At 48.7% G+C, this 18,563-nt stretch overlaps 1 protein-coding gene across 2 annotated transcripts in view; it reads left to right on the top strand.

Moving 5' to 3' along the window:
• Positions 1-12,852: 12,852 nt before the first annotated feature.
• The window catches only part of LOC147678985 (somatomedin-B and thrombospondin type-1 domain-containing protein-like), a 325,963-nt gene continuing 320,252 nt past the window's right edge, over positions 12,853-18,563 (top strand). The window contains exon 1 of one of the 2 annotated variants that reach the window (XM_086942709.1): positions 12,853-13,441. In XM_086942709.1, coding sequence (XP_086798835.1) covers positions 13,201-13,441 — 241 coding nt within the window. In that variant the 5' untranslated portion in view covers positions 12,853-13,200. The remainder of the gene's footprint in view (positions 13,442-18,563) is intronic. The other variant, XM_086942708.1, reaches the window with a different exon arrangement.

Below are 18,563 nucleotides of genomic sequence, written 5' to 3'. Positions count from 1 at the left end.
TCATTTTTCCACAACAAGATTGCAGACATCCACAACAGCTTTGACAACCAACCCGGAAACCTACCCACCCTACCATTTGCTGATCATCTTCCCCCCGTGAACACCCTTAACGACTGAAACCCAATCTCCACTGAGGACACCATCCGCCTAATGAATTCCATCCACTCAGGATCCCCCACAGACCCATGTCCTCACCACATCTTCAACAAAGCAGACTCCGTCATAGCACCGCACCTCCGAGACGTCATCAACTGCTCCATCAACTCCGCCACCTTCCCGGAAGACTGGAAACACGCTGAACTCACCGCCCTTCTGAAAAAACCAACAGCGGACCCCACCGAACTCAAAAATTACCGCCCCATCTCGCTTCTTCCATTCCCGGCCAAAGTAATCGAGAAAGCTATCAACAACCAGCTCGCCGCCTTCCTCGAAGCCAATAATTCCCTCGACCCCTCACAATCTGGCTTCCGAGCAAAACACAGCACTGAAACCGCCCTCATCGCAGCAACAGACGACATTCGAACTCTACTGGACAATGGAGACACAGTCGCCCTCATCCTCCTTGACCTCTCTGCAGCTTTCGACACAGTCTGCCACAGCACCCTTTTACAACGCCTCAATAACATCGGAATCCAAGGAAAAGCGCTTGAATGGATCACCTCGTTCCTCACCGGAAGAACCCAGAGAGTCCGCCTTCCACCATTCAAGTCCGAGGCCTCTGAAGTCATCTGCGGCGTACCACAAGGATCCTCTCTCAGTCCCACCCTCTTCAACGTATACATGAGCCCCCTCGCGGCCATCGCACGCCAACACAACCTCAACATCATCTCTTACGCGGACGACACTCAACTGATCCTTTCTCTCACCAACGACCCCAGCACCGCCAAAACTAACCTACACGAAGGAATGAAAGAAGTTGCCGAATGGATGAAACAAAGCCGTCTGAAACTGAACTCAGACAAAACAGAAGTCCTCATCTTAGGTACATCCCCCTCTGCATGGGACGACTCCTAGTGGCCGGAAGCCCTCGGAAAAGCACCCATCCCGACAGACCACGCACGGAACCTAGGCGTCATCCTGGATTCCTCACTCTCAATGAACAGACAAGTCAGCGCCGTATCCTCTTCCTGCTTCAACATTCTTCGCATGCTCAGAAAAACATTTCGCTGGATCCCCTCCGGAACAAGGAAAACAGTCACCCACGCTCTGGTCACGAGCCGACTGGACTACGGAAACACCCTCTACGCAGGTACTACCGCAAAACTCCAGAAGAAACTCCAACGAATCCAAAACGCCTCAGCCAGGCTCATATTAGACATCCCACGCAACGAACACATCTCTGGTCACGTGAAAGACCTCCACTGGCTACCCGTCAATAAGAGAATCACTTTCCGACTGCTAACCCACGCACACAAAGCACTCTACGACATCGGACCAGATTGCCTCAACTCAAGACTGTCCTTCTACACCCCCTCCCGCCAACTACGTTCTTCCAGCCAAGCCCTCGCCACTGTACCTCGCATCAACAAGACCACCATGGGAGGCAGATCCTTTTCATACCTGGCTGCTAAAACATGGAACTCACTCCCCGCTTACCTTCGCCTTACCCAGAACCACCTAGCATTCAGAAAGCAACTTAAAACGTGGATATTTGACAAGTAATCCTCCTCCCCTCCTAAGCGCCTTGAAACCCTCTGGGTATGTAGTGCGCTATACAAATTCTATGACTTGACTTCACAGGCACTCTCACACCTTCCCACATACATGGGTCTATGCCAAGGTATCCGTCCGTTTATCCTCATACCTCTCAATCTAATCCTTCAGCAGTGGCTTGTGCTGTGGATGCTCGCCATAACAAGATGTAATCTCATTTTTACACAGTTTCAGCTCCTTCCTAAACATGGGGGACAACCTTATTTATCATGATGAATTTTTTGTGCAGCATACGCACATTTACATTTTGGCATCTTTAACCAACTCTGTTTCATTCGGAGAAAAAGAAAATGTGATTGAGTGCAAACATGGCCTTGGCAGGTGCCTGTATTTTTGCAAAAGATATTTAACTTGCAAATCTGAAACACAGAAACTGGCTTTATGGTTATAATTTGCAATATTGAGGCTTTCCTGTCACAGCAGTGCATGGCTATTTCAAGAAAGGATTGTAGTACCAAAGATTGAAAAAAGATTCCCCAGCCCTTTTTATACTATTTTAAATGATGGAAAACACCCCAGTAAAAAAGGTACTCATAATCTGGACTACGACCTCCGTTCCACGATAATGGGTGCAATGGAGATGCATCGCTATTACTAAATCATTACATTATTTAATAATAATGTTATATATCACATTAGACTTTAACCCATAGTGCATGTGCACATAGACAAGAGTGAACCGTAAATGAGAGACAACCTAATCAAGGTGCAACCCCTGTATGATAACTAGATACCACGATAATTTGCATTCGGTCTACTGACTAGATATCATGGAGAACACAGCATAATGTCTATATGAAAATATCCTATTAATTTTTCACAAAGATTGGTGAAAGTGAACTTTGGGAGCATTTTCAACTCTAACCCTTTTAAAAATATTTTATTCCATCAACTAAGGAAGAAGTTGTGGAATAGTGATGAAGTCTACATGGGGACCTGGTTTGGAATCTACCTTGGCAGTTGAACCAAAATTGTGCAGTTCTGAGCAAATCACTTAATGATGCCTTGATTGTGTGTAACTGTGTGCAGTTCAAAGGTTTTAGCCCTTACTTGAAGTATGGAATCTTGCTACGGCTTCTATCACTCCCCATAATGTACAACTCTCAGTTTAAGTCTGTGCAATAACAATACAAACACATATATGTTTTTTTTTATTTCAAATATTTTATTCCAGTTTACTCCGCTTTGTGAATGCGACTTCATTTTGAGCTCTTTTTAAACCCCCCTCATTTTGTGACTGCAGGAAAGTAGCTCTTTTTGACTTAGTCACCCCCACTTTGTGTCTAGTAACTGATATGGCTACAACTGGAAGCGCACGGGATTCCTGCCAGCCAAATTCCCGGTGCCAAGGCTCTTTCCCAAAACTGTACAATTGTTTCCCCCAATTGGCAAAACCTTTAGCACCCTATGCATACCCCTAGTAAGTGGTACCCCTTAGACCTAGGGCCAGAGGTAATAAAGAGGGCCCCTAAGGACAGCAGCACAAATTGTGCCACCCTAAGGGACCCTTCACCAAGCACATTCAAAGATGCCATTGCAGGCTGCATGTCTTGGTGCAGACAAAAGTGAAAACACGACATGTCACACAGTCCTGTGTGCCATGTCCTCTAACACTGCATGTAATATTTGTAAGCCCCCCCCCCCCTACAGCAGGCCTGGCAGCCCTAAGTCAGGGTGCTGAATATTACATATGAGGGCATACCTGCATGATCAAATATGCCCCTGTGAGGGTCAGTCCTATCACTGCCAGTTCAAGTGACCAGGGAAGCCTTTTTAAAACATGTGCTGGACATTGGTGAAAACAAGTTCCCCAGCTACATGATGGCTTCACTGAAGATAGGGATGTTTGGTATCAAACATGTTGTATTGATAAACCCACTTTCATTCCAGTGATGGATTTACCAAAACATGCACCCAGAGGGCACCTTAGAGGTGCCCCCTGAAATCCTACCAGCCTCTGGTGTGCTCCCTGACTGGCTTCTGTCAGCCTGCCACCCAAGACATTGTTCTGACCTCCGATGGTGTCACACCCCTCCCACAGGATGACTTGCTGATTAGACTCCTTGGGCCGGCAAGCTTCAAAGAAGCTGCTACCTTTGAAATGCGAATTTGGCCCTCCTCACAGGAGACACCCTTTGTCTAGAGCCCCCTTGGCACCTGAATAGGCGGTAAAATTAGATAGTGAGGTAGTTGTGTTACCCCCAGGCTAATACCACCCCTAAGGTGGGATACACTGGACCCGATTCACAGAACTAACTTAAGACAAAATCCTAAACTTACTACTTTTGGTATTCACAGAAGGCATTTAGTAGTAGTAAAGTTGGGATTTTGTCTTAAGTCTGTCTTAAGGTTGTCCTAAGTTTGTATTACGTTGGTCTTAAGTCTGTCTTAAATCTGTCTCACTGAGTCATTAAGGTCCCCCAGCCCTCGAGAGACTCCAGCCTTCAGACTTGGAAAGTCTGAGTTGTACGACACGCGGGACGCCGGCGTTTTTACGTTCAAGGGGGCACCGTATCAGGAAATAGGACGTTTTTAGGAATCGCCATTTTGTATTTGCTGTGTACCTTTGCCTATAAATGTGGCAGATTTTAAAGAAGCGCTATGGAGGTCTGACATACATACCGTGTGTCTTGCACAGATTCTATTTTAAAGATTTTATTCTGCAACTATATTTCAGTACCTTTTTATGGTTTAACCAGAGATATATATCCTGGACTTGTATCAGATTACATATACAAGCACTGCGAAAGAATTAACTGGAAAGACATTATATGTATGCCTGATGAAGGTGGCTTTATTAGAAGGTCCGCCGAAACGCGTCGATGCTTAAGAAAAAGGAGGATTATGCTATATACTATCTGAAGACAATTCTGATGTTTTGCTGAATTGATTTTCTGTTCCATACCTCCTTTTTACCAATAGGAATTTAAGTGTTTCCTTAATGTAATTTTCTGTCCCCTGTTTTTTAATGATTATTTTAACTATAATGTATTTTTTACTATGAATAAATTGTCTAGCATATTCTTACAATCTTGCCTACCTTTACATTTTGCCTCACTTATATAGCATTGCGTTAGTATTTGTTGTTCTTGTGTATGTGTCCTGAGAATATATGTTCCAATAGTAAGATGTCCTAAAGGGAATATTTGTCTGACGAAGGTCTATTGTGGTACTCCATCCCTTTGGTTGTGGGGTCCCTCTCTCTTTTATTAGAGAGTCCTAGGCTTGGCACAACAGGCTAGGGCTATTAATGTTTAAATGATGTGTAAACTACGGAATTGCAGCTTTAAGCTGTCTGCCCCAGATATGGAGCACTATGTGTAATGTTGTTTTTTTCTACAGAAATGTATAAATGCCACTAGCCAGACGGACATTTCTAGCATTGGAAGAACTGCTGCCACAGCTGCACCCTATTTAACATCTACCTTAAACCTGTTGCCCAGTTAGTCCTGCCATATGGGATCCATATCATTACTTACACGGACGACACACAGCTAGTGGTAGCGCTATAACACCCGAAGAACCTGCCAGTCAATCTGGAATCCTGTTTGGAATCTGTGGCCACATGGATGGACCAGTCGTGTCTTCAGCTCAATGGAGACAAGACCGAGCTAATGATCCTGAGTAATTACTCCATCACTACATCCGGACTGAGTTGGCCTAACTGTCTTGGTCATGGGCCACTCCCAAAGACAAGATCAAAAGCTTGGGAGTCTGGTTGGATAGATCTCTTAAATTTGATCACCAAGCAGTCAAGTTAGCAGCCTCCTGCTTTGGTATCATCAGACAGATGCGAAAAATTCTCCCACTTCTTCCTGTACCTGCCCGAAGAATCAAGGTCCAGGCGCTGGTCATCTCCCGTCTGGACTACAGGAACTCCCTCTACCTTGGTACCCCAAAGACCACCACAAGGAAACTGCAGGTTGTGCAGAATTGTGCAGCCAGACTGCTACACAATACCCCCAAATTGCATTCTGCGTAGCCTGTGCTTAAAACACTGCCCTGGCTACCAGTAAAAGAATGTATAATGTTTGAATCATTAATTATGCATAGCACATAAAACCCTTTGGGGGATCGGTCCTAAAATCAATCACTCCCTCATGGCTTTCTACTTCCCTTTAACCCCTTTCCTGCGGCGCGAATTATGCCGTGGTGCAGGAATTTAATTAGGGCCGTAACCCCTTGCGTCCTCAGGACAGCCCCCCGGCAGTCTTACGTCACGGTAGGCATGTGCGGAGGACATCAAGGGGCTGTCCGAACTCCGCCCACTAATTATTTCTTCAGCACAGGCGTGGAATTTGCGCCGTGCTGGGAAATCGGCAGCGTCCGGACGGCCCCCAGTTGTCCTGAGCACACGGCCACTGTGACGTAGGATGTCTGGGGGCCGCCCTGAGCACACTAGGGGTTAAGATACCTCCCATCAGCCAACTTGTTCCTGGCATCTGTACCTAAAATTGAGAAAGCCGGCTCTGGGGGCAATTTTTTTCTTACACCGCTAGACTATGGAACACCCTTCCCATCCATCTTCGTTCAACGGCTCCCCATCTCTCTTTTCAGAAGCAACTGAAGACTTGGCTCTTTCAGAATCTGTTTTAACTACCTAATCTCCATCTGCTTGTTGTTACTGACGCTGGGATGCCTAAGGGTAGCCATGCGCTTAACAAATGTTAACTAATAATAATAATATTAATAACTGCAGTTCCAGTCAATGCATTATACGTTTGCCGGACAACTCTGTCAATATGACGGAATTGTATGGCCAATTTACAATGTTGTTTTAATTTTCGAAAACATAATCTGAAAGCGGGATTTTCTTTTAGAAAATACAAAAAACAATGCCCCCTTTGCCAAGGACGTTTCCTCCCATGACGATGGCGGCAGTGAGCACCTTTCAATGCCTCTTACTGCCAGGTTTTTGATGGTGGTGAAGGGCACTGAAAATCAGCTGTATGTCTGCCCATCTTCATTATGTGGTACAACAAAAGGGGGTGGTGATGGACGGAGCATCTGAATCAATCAAACACTCACACCCAGTCAAAAGATCTGGGTTGAATCCATCACCGTTCTTTAGCCCACTCTGCCACCCCAGTTCAGACATGGCTATATGCAAATCAGTCTGACCCTGTGCCTCATGGGAACAGTCCAGCCCGAACTGCCAAGCCATGTCTTCCCTGAAAAGAGGGGGGTGACAGTTTAAATGGAGCGCACAGCGTGTGTAAGCAAATTAATTCGTAAATGTAACAAGGTGCTCAAAGTGAACAAGGGTCTGTCACCAAGACTCTTATAGATGCCACAGAATGGCTGATCATAGTACATTAATTCACCAAACACTCAAAGTAGAAAGTCCATTATAGAGTTCACAAAGTAAGTAAACTTCTTCTCAAATTCTTTTCTTTATTCGGTCATCAAATTCAATGGAATCCTTGAACAGCAATACAGCCAACACGCGGAATTACGGATGAATGATAGAACTGGAGGACACTCCATGCAGGCATTTATATTGAGAAAAACGAATTACTTCGTGGGAAAGTTTCCTTTGGACTAAGTCAAGCTACATGTAGTGGCTACTACACTATTGAAAATTGATGGTTACTTATGCTCTACACATATGAGTGATGTTGATGGTATTAAGACGTGCTACATGAGAATTACATATCATATTTGACAGATGAGGTCGAATTAATACAGAGGATTGGTGAATATTTGGTTGTGTACTTATTGCCCTGAAGAAGTCTAATTGTCAAACAAAGACTAGACGAAACACGTGTTGGCTGTATTGCTGTTCAAGGATTCCATTGAATTTGATGACCGAATAAAGAAAAGAATTTGAGAAGAAGTTTACTTACTTTGTGAACTCTATAATGGACTTTCTACTTTGAGTGCTTGGTGAATTAATGTACCATGTCTTCCCTGGACTGGAAACAACGGAGAATGCTCACTTGGGCGAGTGAGCGCATGGATGGATCGTTGAATAGGTGAGAGCATGCAGATGGTTGAATGAGTGAGTCCATAGATGAACGGATGAGTGAGTGCCTCGAAGAATGCTCACTTGGGCGAGTGAGCGCATGGATGGATTGTTGAATGGGTGAGTGAGCATGCAGATGGTTGAATGAGTGAGTCCATAGATGAACGGATGAGTGAGTGCCTCGAAGAATGCTCACTTGAACGAGTGAGCGCATGGATGGATTGTTGAATGGGTGAGTGAGCATGCAGATGGTTGAATGAGTGAGTCCATAGATGAACCGATGAGTGAGTGCCTGGAAGAATGCTCAAGGCAGGGTATGCTCAGACGTGAGTCCCTTGCTCACTTTGCCACTGGATTCAAGCAAGCCGTGCTGAAGACGGCTGGAATGCCAGAAACCGGTCCTCGGAAGCTTGTTTCCGGTCCAGGGAAGGCATGGCTTGGCAGTTCGGGCTGGACTGTTCTCATGAGGCACAGGGTCAGACTGATTTGCATATAGCCATGTCTGAACTGGAGTGGCAGAGTGGGCTAAAGAACGGTGATGGATTCAACCCAGATCTTTTGACTGGGTTCGAGTGTTTGATTGATTCAGATGCTCCGTCCATCACCACCCCCTTTTGTTGTACCACATAATGAAGATGGGCAGACATACAGCTGATTTTCAGTGCCCTTCACCACCATCAAAAACCTGGCAGTAAGAGGCATTGAAAGGTGCTCACTGCCGCCATCGTCATGGGAGGAAACGTCCTTGGCAAAGGGGGCATTGTTTTTTGTATTTTCTAAAAGAAAATCCCGCTTTCAGATTATGTTTTCGAAAATTAAAACAACATTGTAAATTGGCCATACAATTCCGTCATATTGACAGAGTTGTCCGGCAAACGTATAATGCATTGACTGGAACTGCAGTTATTAATATTATTATTATTAGTTAACATTTGTTAAGCGCATGGCTACCCTTAGGCATCCCAGCGTCAGTAACAACAAGCAGATGGAGATTAGGTAGTTAAAACAGATTCTGAAAGAGCCAAGTCTTCAGTTGCTTCTGAAAAGAGAGATGGGGAGCCGTTGAACGAAGATGGATGGGAAGGGTGTTCCATAGTCTACATATACTGGGTGTGAGTGTTTGATTGGTTCAGATGCTCCATCCATTACCCCCCCCCCCCCTTTTGTACCGCTATCTTCATTATGTGAGCAGACATACAGTCAAACCTCCAAAGGCCCTTGGTATGTTGCGCTGCTCCAGGGGTTTGACCACAGCAGAGTCAGAGTAGTCAGACTTGTGGCCGACCCGATTCAAAATTGAATGGGTGGACCATAATGTTGTCGGAGAGGCAACTCAATCGCTGTTGTGATAGAGTTCCCTCTCCACCAACATTTAAATCAGCCCCTAAGTTCTTATCCCCAGGTGGATTTGTGGGAGCAGGGCAAGTGCAACAAACAAAATATAGTATGGCCGATGGGTTGCCTCAATTAAATTTAGAGAAGCTCTAGTGTTTCCATTAAAATTATTTATTTATTTTTTTATATTTGTGAACTAAACAAAATACTTTATAGTTTGTGTATTTGTTTGGTGAAAGCTTGCTTCTGTATGTGTTTATTGTTTTGCTGTTCAAAACATCAAAATAGCTTAGGCTTGGGTCTCCAGCTTCCAGTAGTGACTCGTGGGGGATTATTTGGTGGAAGACCCCCATGAACAGTAATGATCATGTGGGGGTCAAGTAGGGGTCCACAGAGGTCAAAAGGTTAACCACTGCTCTAGAATATAAGCCCATGGCCCTAATTATGATGGCAGTCGGACGAGTTTCCAACCAGCATCGTGTCAGAATGGAAACCGACCGACTAGTAGTGGCAGTTCCATCCGTTGAATTTGGATGAGACCGCCTCGGATGGGCGTCGGAAACATCCATTTTCCCATTGAGACTTGTTCAGCGGCCGGAAAAAGGCTGCAGCACAACTTGCATTTGAAAAATTGATGTTTGCAAGCATCCATGTGCAGTGTACCAGGTACCATGTGGTATCTGGGACATGGGCATGAACGTTTGGGGTGCACCACACAGTGGAGGCCATGGAGGGTCGGTCGCGGAGAGACCGGGGCTCTGCTACGGCCCCCCAAAGTTTGTGTCTTACAGCCTTCTGGAAGGGAAATTGTAATCCCTACGGTGGTGGCAGCAGTGGCATAGCTGGGGGGAGGGGGGAGTGATCCGCCCCTGGCGGCACTGTGTTTGGGGGCGGCATGTCTGTCGACTACCACCATCCCACCGCCCCCAAGAACAAGTGGTCCATCGGCCTAAACTCCCCCCCCAAACAGGTCATCCCCCGCTCCTACCTACACTCTGGTGGCAAACGTAGGGGCTGCCCAGGGTGGCATACATCTAGCTACGCCCCTCGGTGCCTGAGCAGTCACTGCCCCATTGGAGGGGGATTACTTTCTGACCGCTGCCCTGGTGGACTCCTCTAGCCCGTCAGAAAGCAGCGTCCATCCCTTAGCCCCCTGCCTCGGTCGGACTGCAACTGACAGCAGGGGCGGCTTTAGGCATGTGCAAGCTGTGCACCTGCACAGGGCCACCAAACCCCAGGGGCCACCACGCCAATATATATCCTTAATATAATAAACCTCTGAGGATGGATACATATTTGCGTGGTGGCCCCTGGCAAGGATTTGGTGGCCTCCGGCTCTATTCCACTTCCAAACACCCTGACCCCCCTCATCACTGGCCTCTGCGCTCCGCCCCGCCTGGACCCCCTCTTTCGGGGCCCCCTCCCTACGCTCCCTGCCTAGGGCCACCATGATCCTAGAGCCGCCCCTGCTGACAGGCCATAGGTTGCGGTCCGCCCGACATCATAATGAGGGCCTATGTCTTGCAGTCTGCATGCAAGTTTACAAGTTGCAGATACTTTCAGCAGATGCACTAACCCACTGGACTACAGTGCCATCGTAATGAAATGTGTCACTCAAATTTTTGCAGTAGTTGCATTAATCAACTGAATTATTTTAGTAGAATTCGTTTCAAACGTGAGATTTGAGCACAACACACTCCAACAGGTGTCGTAACCCACTATGCTATTTTATTAAATTAACACCTGTGACTAAAGTTCATATTAATATTACTTTCATATTTCATACTAATTCAACACTAATCCTTTGTGGGTTCGGGAGCAGCGTGCTACTCGCTGAAAAAGCGCTACGACGCCTCATGGGGGATAGTAAATGCTAGATAAATGCAATTACAATACAATACAGTTACAGTTCAACAGACCTTTGGAGGAAGGGCAGGATGCTTAGATGGCATCTACCTGAAGTCCACAGTAGTGACTTCCAGGTGAAAGATGGCTCTTAGAAGGGAATATGTTACCCAGATAAACCAATTTAATTGAAATCACACCTGGTCTTGCAGGTCGAAGCAGCAGGTCGATTAATCCCCCCGGCCACTCTGCCAGAATTAGCATCTATGACGGGCATGTTACGTCCAGATCTTCGCAGCAGGCACCTTATCCTACTGACAATCTTACTACAATGGGTGCCGTTTGCAGGATTAACCAGAGATCTTTGCAGGAGAGGCGTTAATCCGCTGGGCCTTTTAGGTTGATCGACGTAGATGACTAGATGTTTGCGCCCATATCTCTGGAGCAGGTGCATTAACCAGATGATCTATCCTGCGGGAGGCAGTGCCACTGCGAAACTGGCGCGCAGATGGCAGTGCGAGGGCTTTTCTTATGGGCACTGTCTGTTCATTTACTAAGAGCCAGTTGTCTGCGTGGGGGGCGGCCGCTGGCAGCTCCGGCGGGGGTGCGGCTACGCTGGGGCTCTGGCAGCGCCGATGTAGCTCCCACCGGGATGACAACCCATCCTGCCGAACCTCCCCCATCCCCTGAGCCGAGAGAGGACAGAGCGGATCCAAGCAGCGGCAGGGCTACGAATGCTGGAGACGTGGGGGCTCCGGGGATCTCTCCTGTCTCTCTGTGCCCTGAAGCCATCCAGAATTCGTTTGTTTTTACCGGAGGAAATTAGCCACTTTGCGCTTTTGCGCAAATAACTTATATATGCACTCATTGTCCATTCGAAAGCTGTACTCTCGTGCTCGACCTCAGAAGGATGAAAAGCTGAGTATTGTGCTTCCGTGATTCAACCTTCGGACCTGCAGATTCAGGGCACACAGATCTCAGCAGCAAGCGCTCAACCAACCCGCTTCTCTGCTCGGGGATTCCCTACTGAGCTGTTTCTGGGATCCGAAGGATGGCGCGGCTGTCCGTTTTACGCGTCCATGATATCTAAGACATACGGATTTTGGAGTTAGCTAATGTTTGTGAAGCAGTAATAAGCATCGGCGAAGGCAGGCGGTAAGCCTAAGGATCGGCGCGCACCGGCGCCAAGCGCAATACAATTGCGCAAAAACGCAGCAGGCACCGCGTCTGACATTGTGCCAAGCAGAGCCACGCGCACTCTAGGGGGCCGGCAGCGGGGACGAAGGGAGGTCCGGCAGTGGCACACGGTCTCCAGTAGAGGCGGCTTGAGGGGGACATCAGAGGTGGCAGAAACGGGTCGTGCTTTCCGGCACTAGAAGTCAGACCGCGCAGTGGTACAGAGGAGACGAGCGGCGGTGCCCCTTTGAGCCCAGGCTTCCGGTGGCAAGTGGCGAGTACTGGTGGTGGCACCGCGTGTCCAGCTGTGTTGGCACAGGTGCAGCGGTCATACGCACCATCACGGTGGTACGTGGAGGTTAGCGGCTTTGGCACAGTCGGTCCAACGACGGTGGAGGTCTCCTGGGGTGGCACCGCGCAACGGCGTCCGGGTCTGTTGGCACAGGAGATCCGAGCAGTGGGGCACGTAGAGGTGTCACGTGGAGGGAAGTGGTCGTGGACAGGGCTTTCATCAGCGGTGCCACATAGGGCTCCGGTGACACGTGGAGGTGACCAGTGGTGGCACGCAGAGCTCCGTTGCAGGTGGAGGTGACCAGCGGTGGCACATAGAGCTCCGGTGGCACGTGGAGGTGACCAGCGGTGGCACGCAGGGCTCCAGTGGCACTTGAAGGTGCCCAGTGGTGACACGTGGAGGGTAGTGGCCGTGGACAGGGCTTCCAACAGCGGTGGCACACAGGGCTCTGGTGGCACGTGGAGTTGACCAGCGGCGGCACACAGGGCTCCGGTGCACTTGAAGGTGACCCGCGGTGGCACGTGGAGGGCAGTGGCTGTGGACAGGGCTTCCAACAGCGGTGGCACACAGGGGTCCGGTGGCACGTGGAGGTGACCAGTGGTGGCACGAAGGGCTCCGGTGGCACGTGGAGGCGACCAGCGGTGGCACGTGGAGGTGACCAGCGGTGGCACGTGGAGGTGATCAGTGGTGGCACGGAGGGGTCCGGTGGCACGTGGAGGTGACCGGCGGTGGCACGTGGAGGTGACCAGCGGTGGCACGTGCAGGTGAACAGTGGTGACACGCAGGGCTTCGGTGGCACCGCGGGCTCCGGGTGCATTGGCACAGAGGATCGGTTTCACCTGCTCCCCAGCAGCCGGGCTCGTGGGATCGGACGATGCTGGGCCCTGCCAGGACAGTATCTTTCCTCCTCTCGTGCGGGGGGCTGCTGTGGGCGGCTGGGTACCCCACAGGCGCGGTCGGGGGCTGCACCCTCCGCCAGGACCCCAAGTGCTGTCCGGGCAGAAACAATGACTGCCGACCTTTCTCAGGGCAGCAAAGGCCGTGTTTCTGCGACACGTACTGCCGGAAGACGGGGGACTGCTGCCCGGACTACGAGGCGGTGTGCCAGACATCAGGTGAGTGCGGCGCCGGGGGTGGGGGGCGCCTGCCTGGACCACTCTGTAAGCGCTGCCTGCCCGGCAGCCTCTCTGCCCAGGTGATGAATGCCCACCTGCCCGGCAGCCTCCCTGCCCAGGTGATGACTGCCCACCTACTTGACCGCTATGTGTGACTGCCCGTCTCCCTGTCCACTCACTCTACTGCACACCACACTGTCAACGAGTGACCGCCTGTCTCCCTGTGCACTCACTCTACCGCACACCACACTGTCAACGAGTGACCGCCTGTCTCCCTGTCCACTCACGCTACCGCACACCACACTGCCCACGTGTGACTGCCCGTCTCCCTGTCCACTCGCTCTACCGCACACCACACTGTCCACGAGTGACTGCCCGTCTCTCTGTCCACTCGCTCTACCGCACACCACACTGTCCACGTGTGACTGCCCGTCTCCATGTCCACTCGCTCTACCGCACACCACACTGCCCACGTGTGACTGCCCGTCTCCCTGTCCACTGACGCTACCGCACGTCACACTGCCCACGAGGGCCTGCCCTGTCTCGGTATGTCTAGCCCCCGTCTTCCTGCCCACGTGCATCCTGTCCATCTCCCTGTCCGCTCACTGCCCATCGTCGTGTCTACTTACGGTCTTACTTAAATTTACTGTCTGTTCAGCATCCCTTCCACATCCTGCCTGTCCAGCTCCCTGTCCCCTCTCAGTTCTTTCATCTCCCTGTCCATGTACGACCTGTCCTCCCTCCCGTCTCCCGTGGAGCCAACTTACAACCTTACTCTCTGTCCACCGTCCTTTGCACTTACTGCCTGTTCTGCTTCCTGCCCCTTTAAGGTCTGTCCGTCTTCTTGTCCACGCGCTGCCTGACAATCTACCTATCAGTGTATCCTTGGCTCTCTCGGTCGCTCACGGTCCCCCGGACATCAACTCTCCCCGAGCTCTTCATCTTTTCACAGCCCACGCCCCCCACCTCTAAACCCCTCTCTCGATTCTTCTTTCCCGACCTTTTCTTCTGAGCCCTCTCTCATTATCTTTCTCCACTTATTTACCCCCCCTCTCTCTCTCTCTCTCTCTCTCTCTCTCTCTTTCTCTCTCTGCCTCTGTCTCTCTCCCTGTCCTCTTCTATAGTTCTGCGTTAGTTCACAACCACGATGCCTTTGTTCATGTCCGTCTCTCATTCTCAGTCTTCCTCTGTTCGTCTGTCTCGCGCTTTCTCTTTCTCACTGTCTCTTTCTCTCGCTTTTACTGTCTCTTTCGCTCTCTCTCTCTCTCTCTTTCTCACTCTCTTTCTCTCTCTCTCTTTCTATATATTTATTTATCTCTTTCTCTCTCTCTCTCCCTCTCTGTTTCTCTTTATTACTCTTTTCTCCCTCGCTCTCACTCACTCTCTCTCTCTTTCTTCCTCTTTCTCTTTAGCCCTCTCCTTCTTTCACTATCTCCCTCTCCTTCTCTCTCTCTCCCTTTCTCTCCCTCCTTCTCTCTCTTTCTCTCTCGCGTGCTCTCTCTCTTTCTCTCTCGCTCTCACTCACTCACTCTCTCTCTCTTTCTTCCTCTTTCTCTTTAGCCCTCTCCTTCTTTCTCTATCTCACTCTCCTTCGCTCTCCTTTTCTCTCCCTCCTCCTCCTCTCTATTTCTCTCTCGCGCGCTCTCTCTCTTTCTCCTCCGCTCTCTCTCCTCTGTCTGCCTGTCTCTTTCTTTCTCTCTCGCGCTCTCTCTCTTTCTCCTCCTCTCTCTCTCTCTCTTTTTCTTTCCCCCGCTCTGTCCAATCTCCTTTACCTATCTTCCACTCCTGGGACCCCCTTCTCCATTCCACGCCTGGCCCCATTTCTTCATGCTAGGAACGCACAAAGGATACCTGGCAGGAGTAACTGTCTTTACTTCTACACATGTGTGTGTCAGTGTCATACACGTATGCAGTAGTAAACCTGTGCAAGGAGGGGGCGCACCAAGGTGTGGTTCGTTTTGAGAGTTTGTGACGCCTCAGATAATCCCCTCCAATCCTCCCCACCCTAGAAATCGTGATGGATTTACTCCAGAAAAGAGTTGAAGTAAATTCCCTTCTATGGTGAGAAGGGGAATGGAACACCCCAAGTTTTTTTGGGGTGTTTCAGAAGGAATTTGCCAATGTAAAAAAGCATTTCCCCATAGAAAAAACATGTATTTGAAAAGCAGGCTTCAAAGCAGATGTTTATCCTTCTTAAGCTGCGCAGAGAGGCCAGAGCAGATGGTGTTCCCAGCGGTAGGAGTGGAAAGCTGCAATGGGCACGTTTACCAGCTGTTCTACAGTAACTGTTTATTCGCTCTCAAAAGTCATGTAATGACTGGCGCCTAGAAGTAGGTCGGTGGATGCAAATGTATGACCTTTCTTTGTGAATCTGCACCCCGCATGTTCTCCTTCCTTCTTCTCCATTGTGCTCCCATTTACATCTCTTTCCCCCTCCATCTTCCCCACACTGCCCGTCTTTCTCTACCCTTGTTTTTCTTCATGTTCCTCCCTTCTCTTTGTTTCTCTCTCCATTTCACTTTCAACCTTTGCCTTTCGTCTTGTTCCTTTGATTCTCGCTCTCTCTGTTAGTTTATCTGCGTCTGTCCACCTCCCCCTGTCCTCTTCATCCTCTACACAGAATTTCATGGTCTGTGTCGCACCAGAAGCGTAAAAATTAGCAGATTTGTAAGTGAAGTTGGGTTACTTTTTGCCGAACACGGCACCGGATTTATACAGCTGAGAATCTAGCTGCAGGAACACATTGCCCGAACAACAAACGTTGGGGCATATTATCAAGCCTGGGCGATAAAATTATCGCCGCTTTATCGGCAGGAAACTGCCGATAAAGTGGCGATAATGGGCTTGATAATATGCTCTATGGAATTCCAATCGAAGCTCATGTTAGATGTCCTTCACATTTAACATGAGCTTCGATTGGAATTCCATAGGGCATATTATCAAGCCCATTATCGCCACTTTATCGGCAGTTTCCTGCCAATAAAGCGGCGGTAATTTTATCGCCCAGGCTTGATAATATGCCCCGTTGTGTGTTGCGACCATCCTTTGCTTTGTCTAGCACCAGCTTTACGCATTACAAGCTCTATGATTGGATGGTTTGCTGCTCCAGTCTTTTGCGAGAACTCATCGCCAGTTGCACTTTAGTTTTTGAGAACATGTTTTGAGACTTAGTGGGATTTATGCCCTGATGAAGCCCGATTGTGAGCGAAACGTGTTGGCTGCTTTTTTGGCTGTTCGTGTATGAAGAAATGATGAATAAAGAATTTGTTTAAAAGAATATGATTAGAACAGCTTTCTGAACTTTGTTAAAATGCTTAAATGTTTAGACCATTGCCTGGCTGATATGATTAAAATTGTTCTAATGTTGAGCTGTTTGGTAGCCAGCCTATGAGGTGGGCAGTACGTTTGTTTATACTGTCAGACTCACTGGTTGTGCGGTGTACTGCTCATTAGCTGCCTTGTTGTTCTTGTACTTAAAAAAAGTGGGACTAGTAAACAGTAGGTATCCTCAACATTTTTCTATTCCGGTGCCAAGACATACAGAGACTCCCCATAAGGGAGAGAGTCAAATTTAAAGCCCTATGTCTCGTCCACAAAACGCTGCAGAACCAAGGCCCTCCTGTTCTCAGTAATTTTGTCACTCCCTATAGAAACTCTAGGCCCCTCCGCTCCAATGCAGAAAACTTTACTAACATCCCTAGATTCAGGAAAACCCGAGCAGGAGGAAGACGTTTCTCGGTACAAGCCTCCCGCCTTTGGAATTCACTTCCCCGTAACTTACGTCTTGAACCTCAATACCTGCGCTTCAGGAAACTGTTAAAAACTCATCTTTTTCCCTAAACCTCTACACCCCCCCCTCCTTTTCTGCTTCTGTTCCCCCATTCTTCCTTCTTCCTTCTCAGTCTCCTGCTCCGCTGACTTGGTGAATTCAGGGTTCCTCAGCGCTGGGATACCTCCGGGTGACTATCGCGCTTTATAAAAATAAATAATAATAATAATAATAATAATAAAGAGAGCTGCCCACAGGTGACGGCAGAAGAACCAACATTAGAATAGTATCACTGGAGGAACGACACCCCAGCTTAACACACCCACCTCCGTCGTGCAGGCTAGAGGGGGAGGGTACGAACCGAACACATATCTCTCTCTCTCTGTCTCTGTCTCACTCCTTCTCCTATGGCCGAGATACCCGCCACCCCCTCTCAACACAATCCCCAAAAGGAGGGAAACCGGAAACAGTTCTTGAAGTTTTTGGAAGTGGGATGGAGTGACCACCCGGCCGTATTTATTAAAAACAAAATTAAAACATTAAACGTTTCATGTTATGTACAATTTCATTACCATATTGCGATGTTTGGCTAACCTTAACAGATTCTCTAATACAGAGGTTCTCCTAGCCGAACTAGCATCCTACAAAACATTTCTTGACATATTGAAATTGTACAACCTAACGTTTAAGGGCCAACGGCAAGGTCATAACCGGTGTCAAGATCCCTAACCAGACTTACCCCTCCCACTTGGGCTGGGCGACAGCATGGAGGCGTACCTCAAGTGCAACTATTACCAATTTCCCTTGACTTGACGGGGGCACCTAAAGACTCGACGCCAGTTAAAGGTCGTTCGAATACTCGTGTGAGGTATCTAGAAGGTACCGTAGACCTTATCCCAACCCCACACAACTTACCGCATCTGCCGTCGCAGATGTCACTGGCCCCGGGAAATTCCCCAGGAGGGGGCTGTAACCCCTCCTACAAAGGAAGGGGCCTTGACCGCCTTTCCTTTACTTCCGGCGACCCATCCTTAGAAGGGACCGCCTCCCCATTGAGGGGCCAATGGCCACCTCTCCCGAGCGCTCCCATCCGTGTTGGGTGACGCCCACTCATAGGGATCTACTAATTAGTGCTCACCGATCATGACCTTACCGCCTACCAAAATAAATACGACAGTGCAAATTAACCTACGAATACATTGGCCACTATGACCGAAAGAGCATGCATTAAAATTCAACACTAAACTGAATATCTTTAATGGCAAACATACTCAAAACGACCATTCTTTATTAACTCATCAACATGGCACTACGACCTGTATACGAAAACCGAAGCAATATTAATCAACTTTA

Source organism: Lissotriton vulgaris, chromosome 11 (assembly GCF_964263255.1).
Source record: "Lissotriton vulgaris chromosome 11, aLisVul1.2, whole genome shotgun sequence".
Classification (NCBI taxonomy): Eukaryota; Metazoa; Chordata; class Amphibia; order Caudata; family Salamandridae; genus Lissotriton; species Lissotriton vulgaris.
This window is presented reverse-complemented; position numbering and strand designations above follow the sequence as displayed.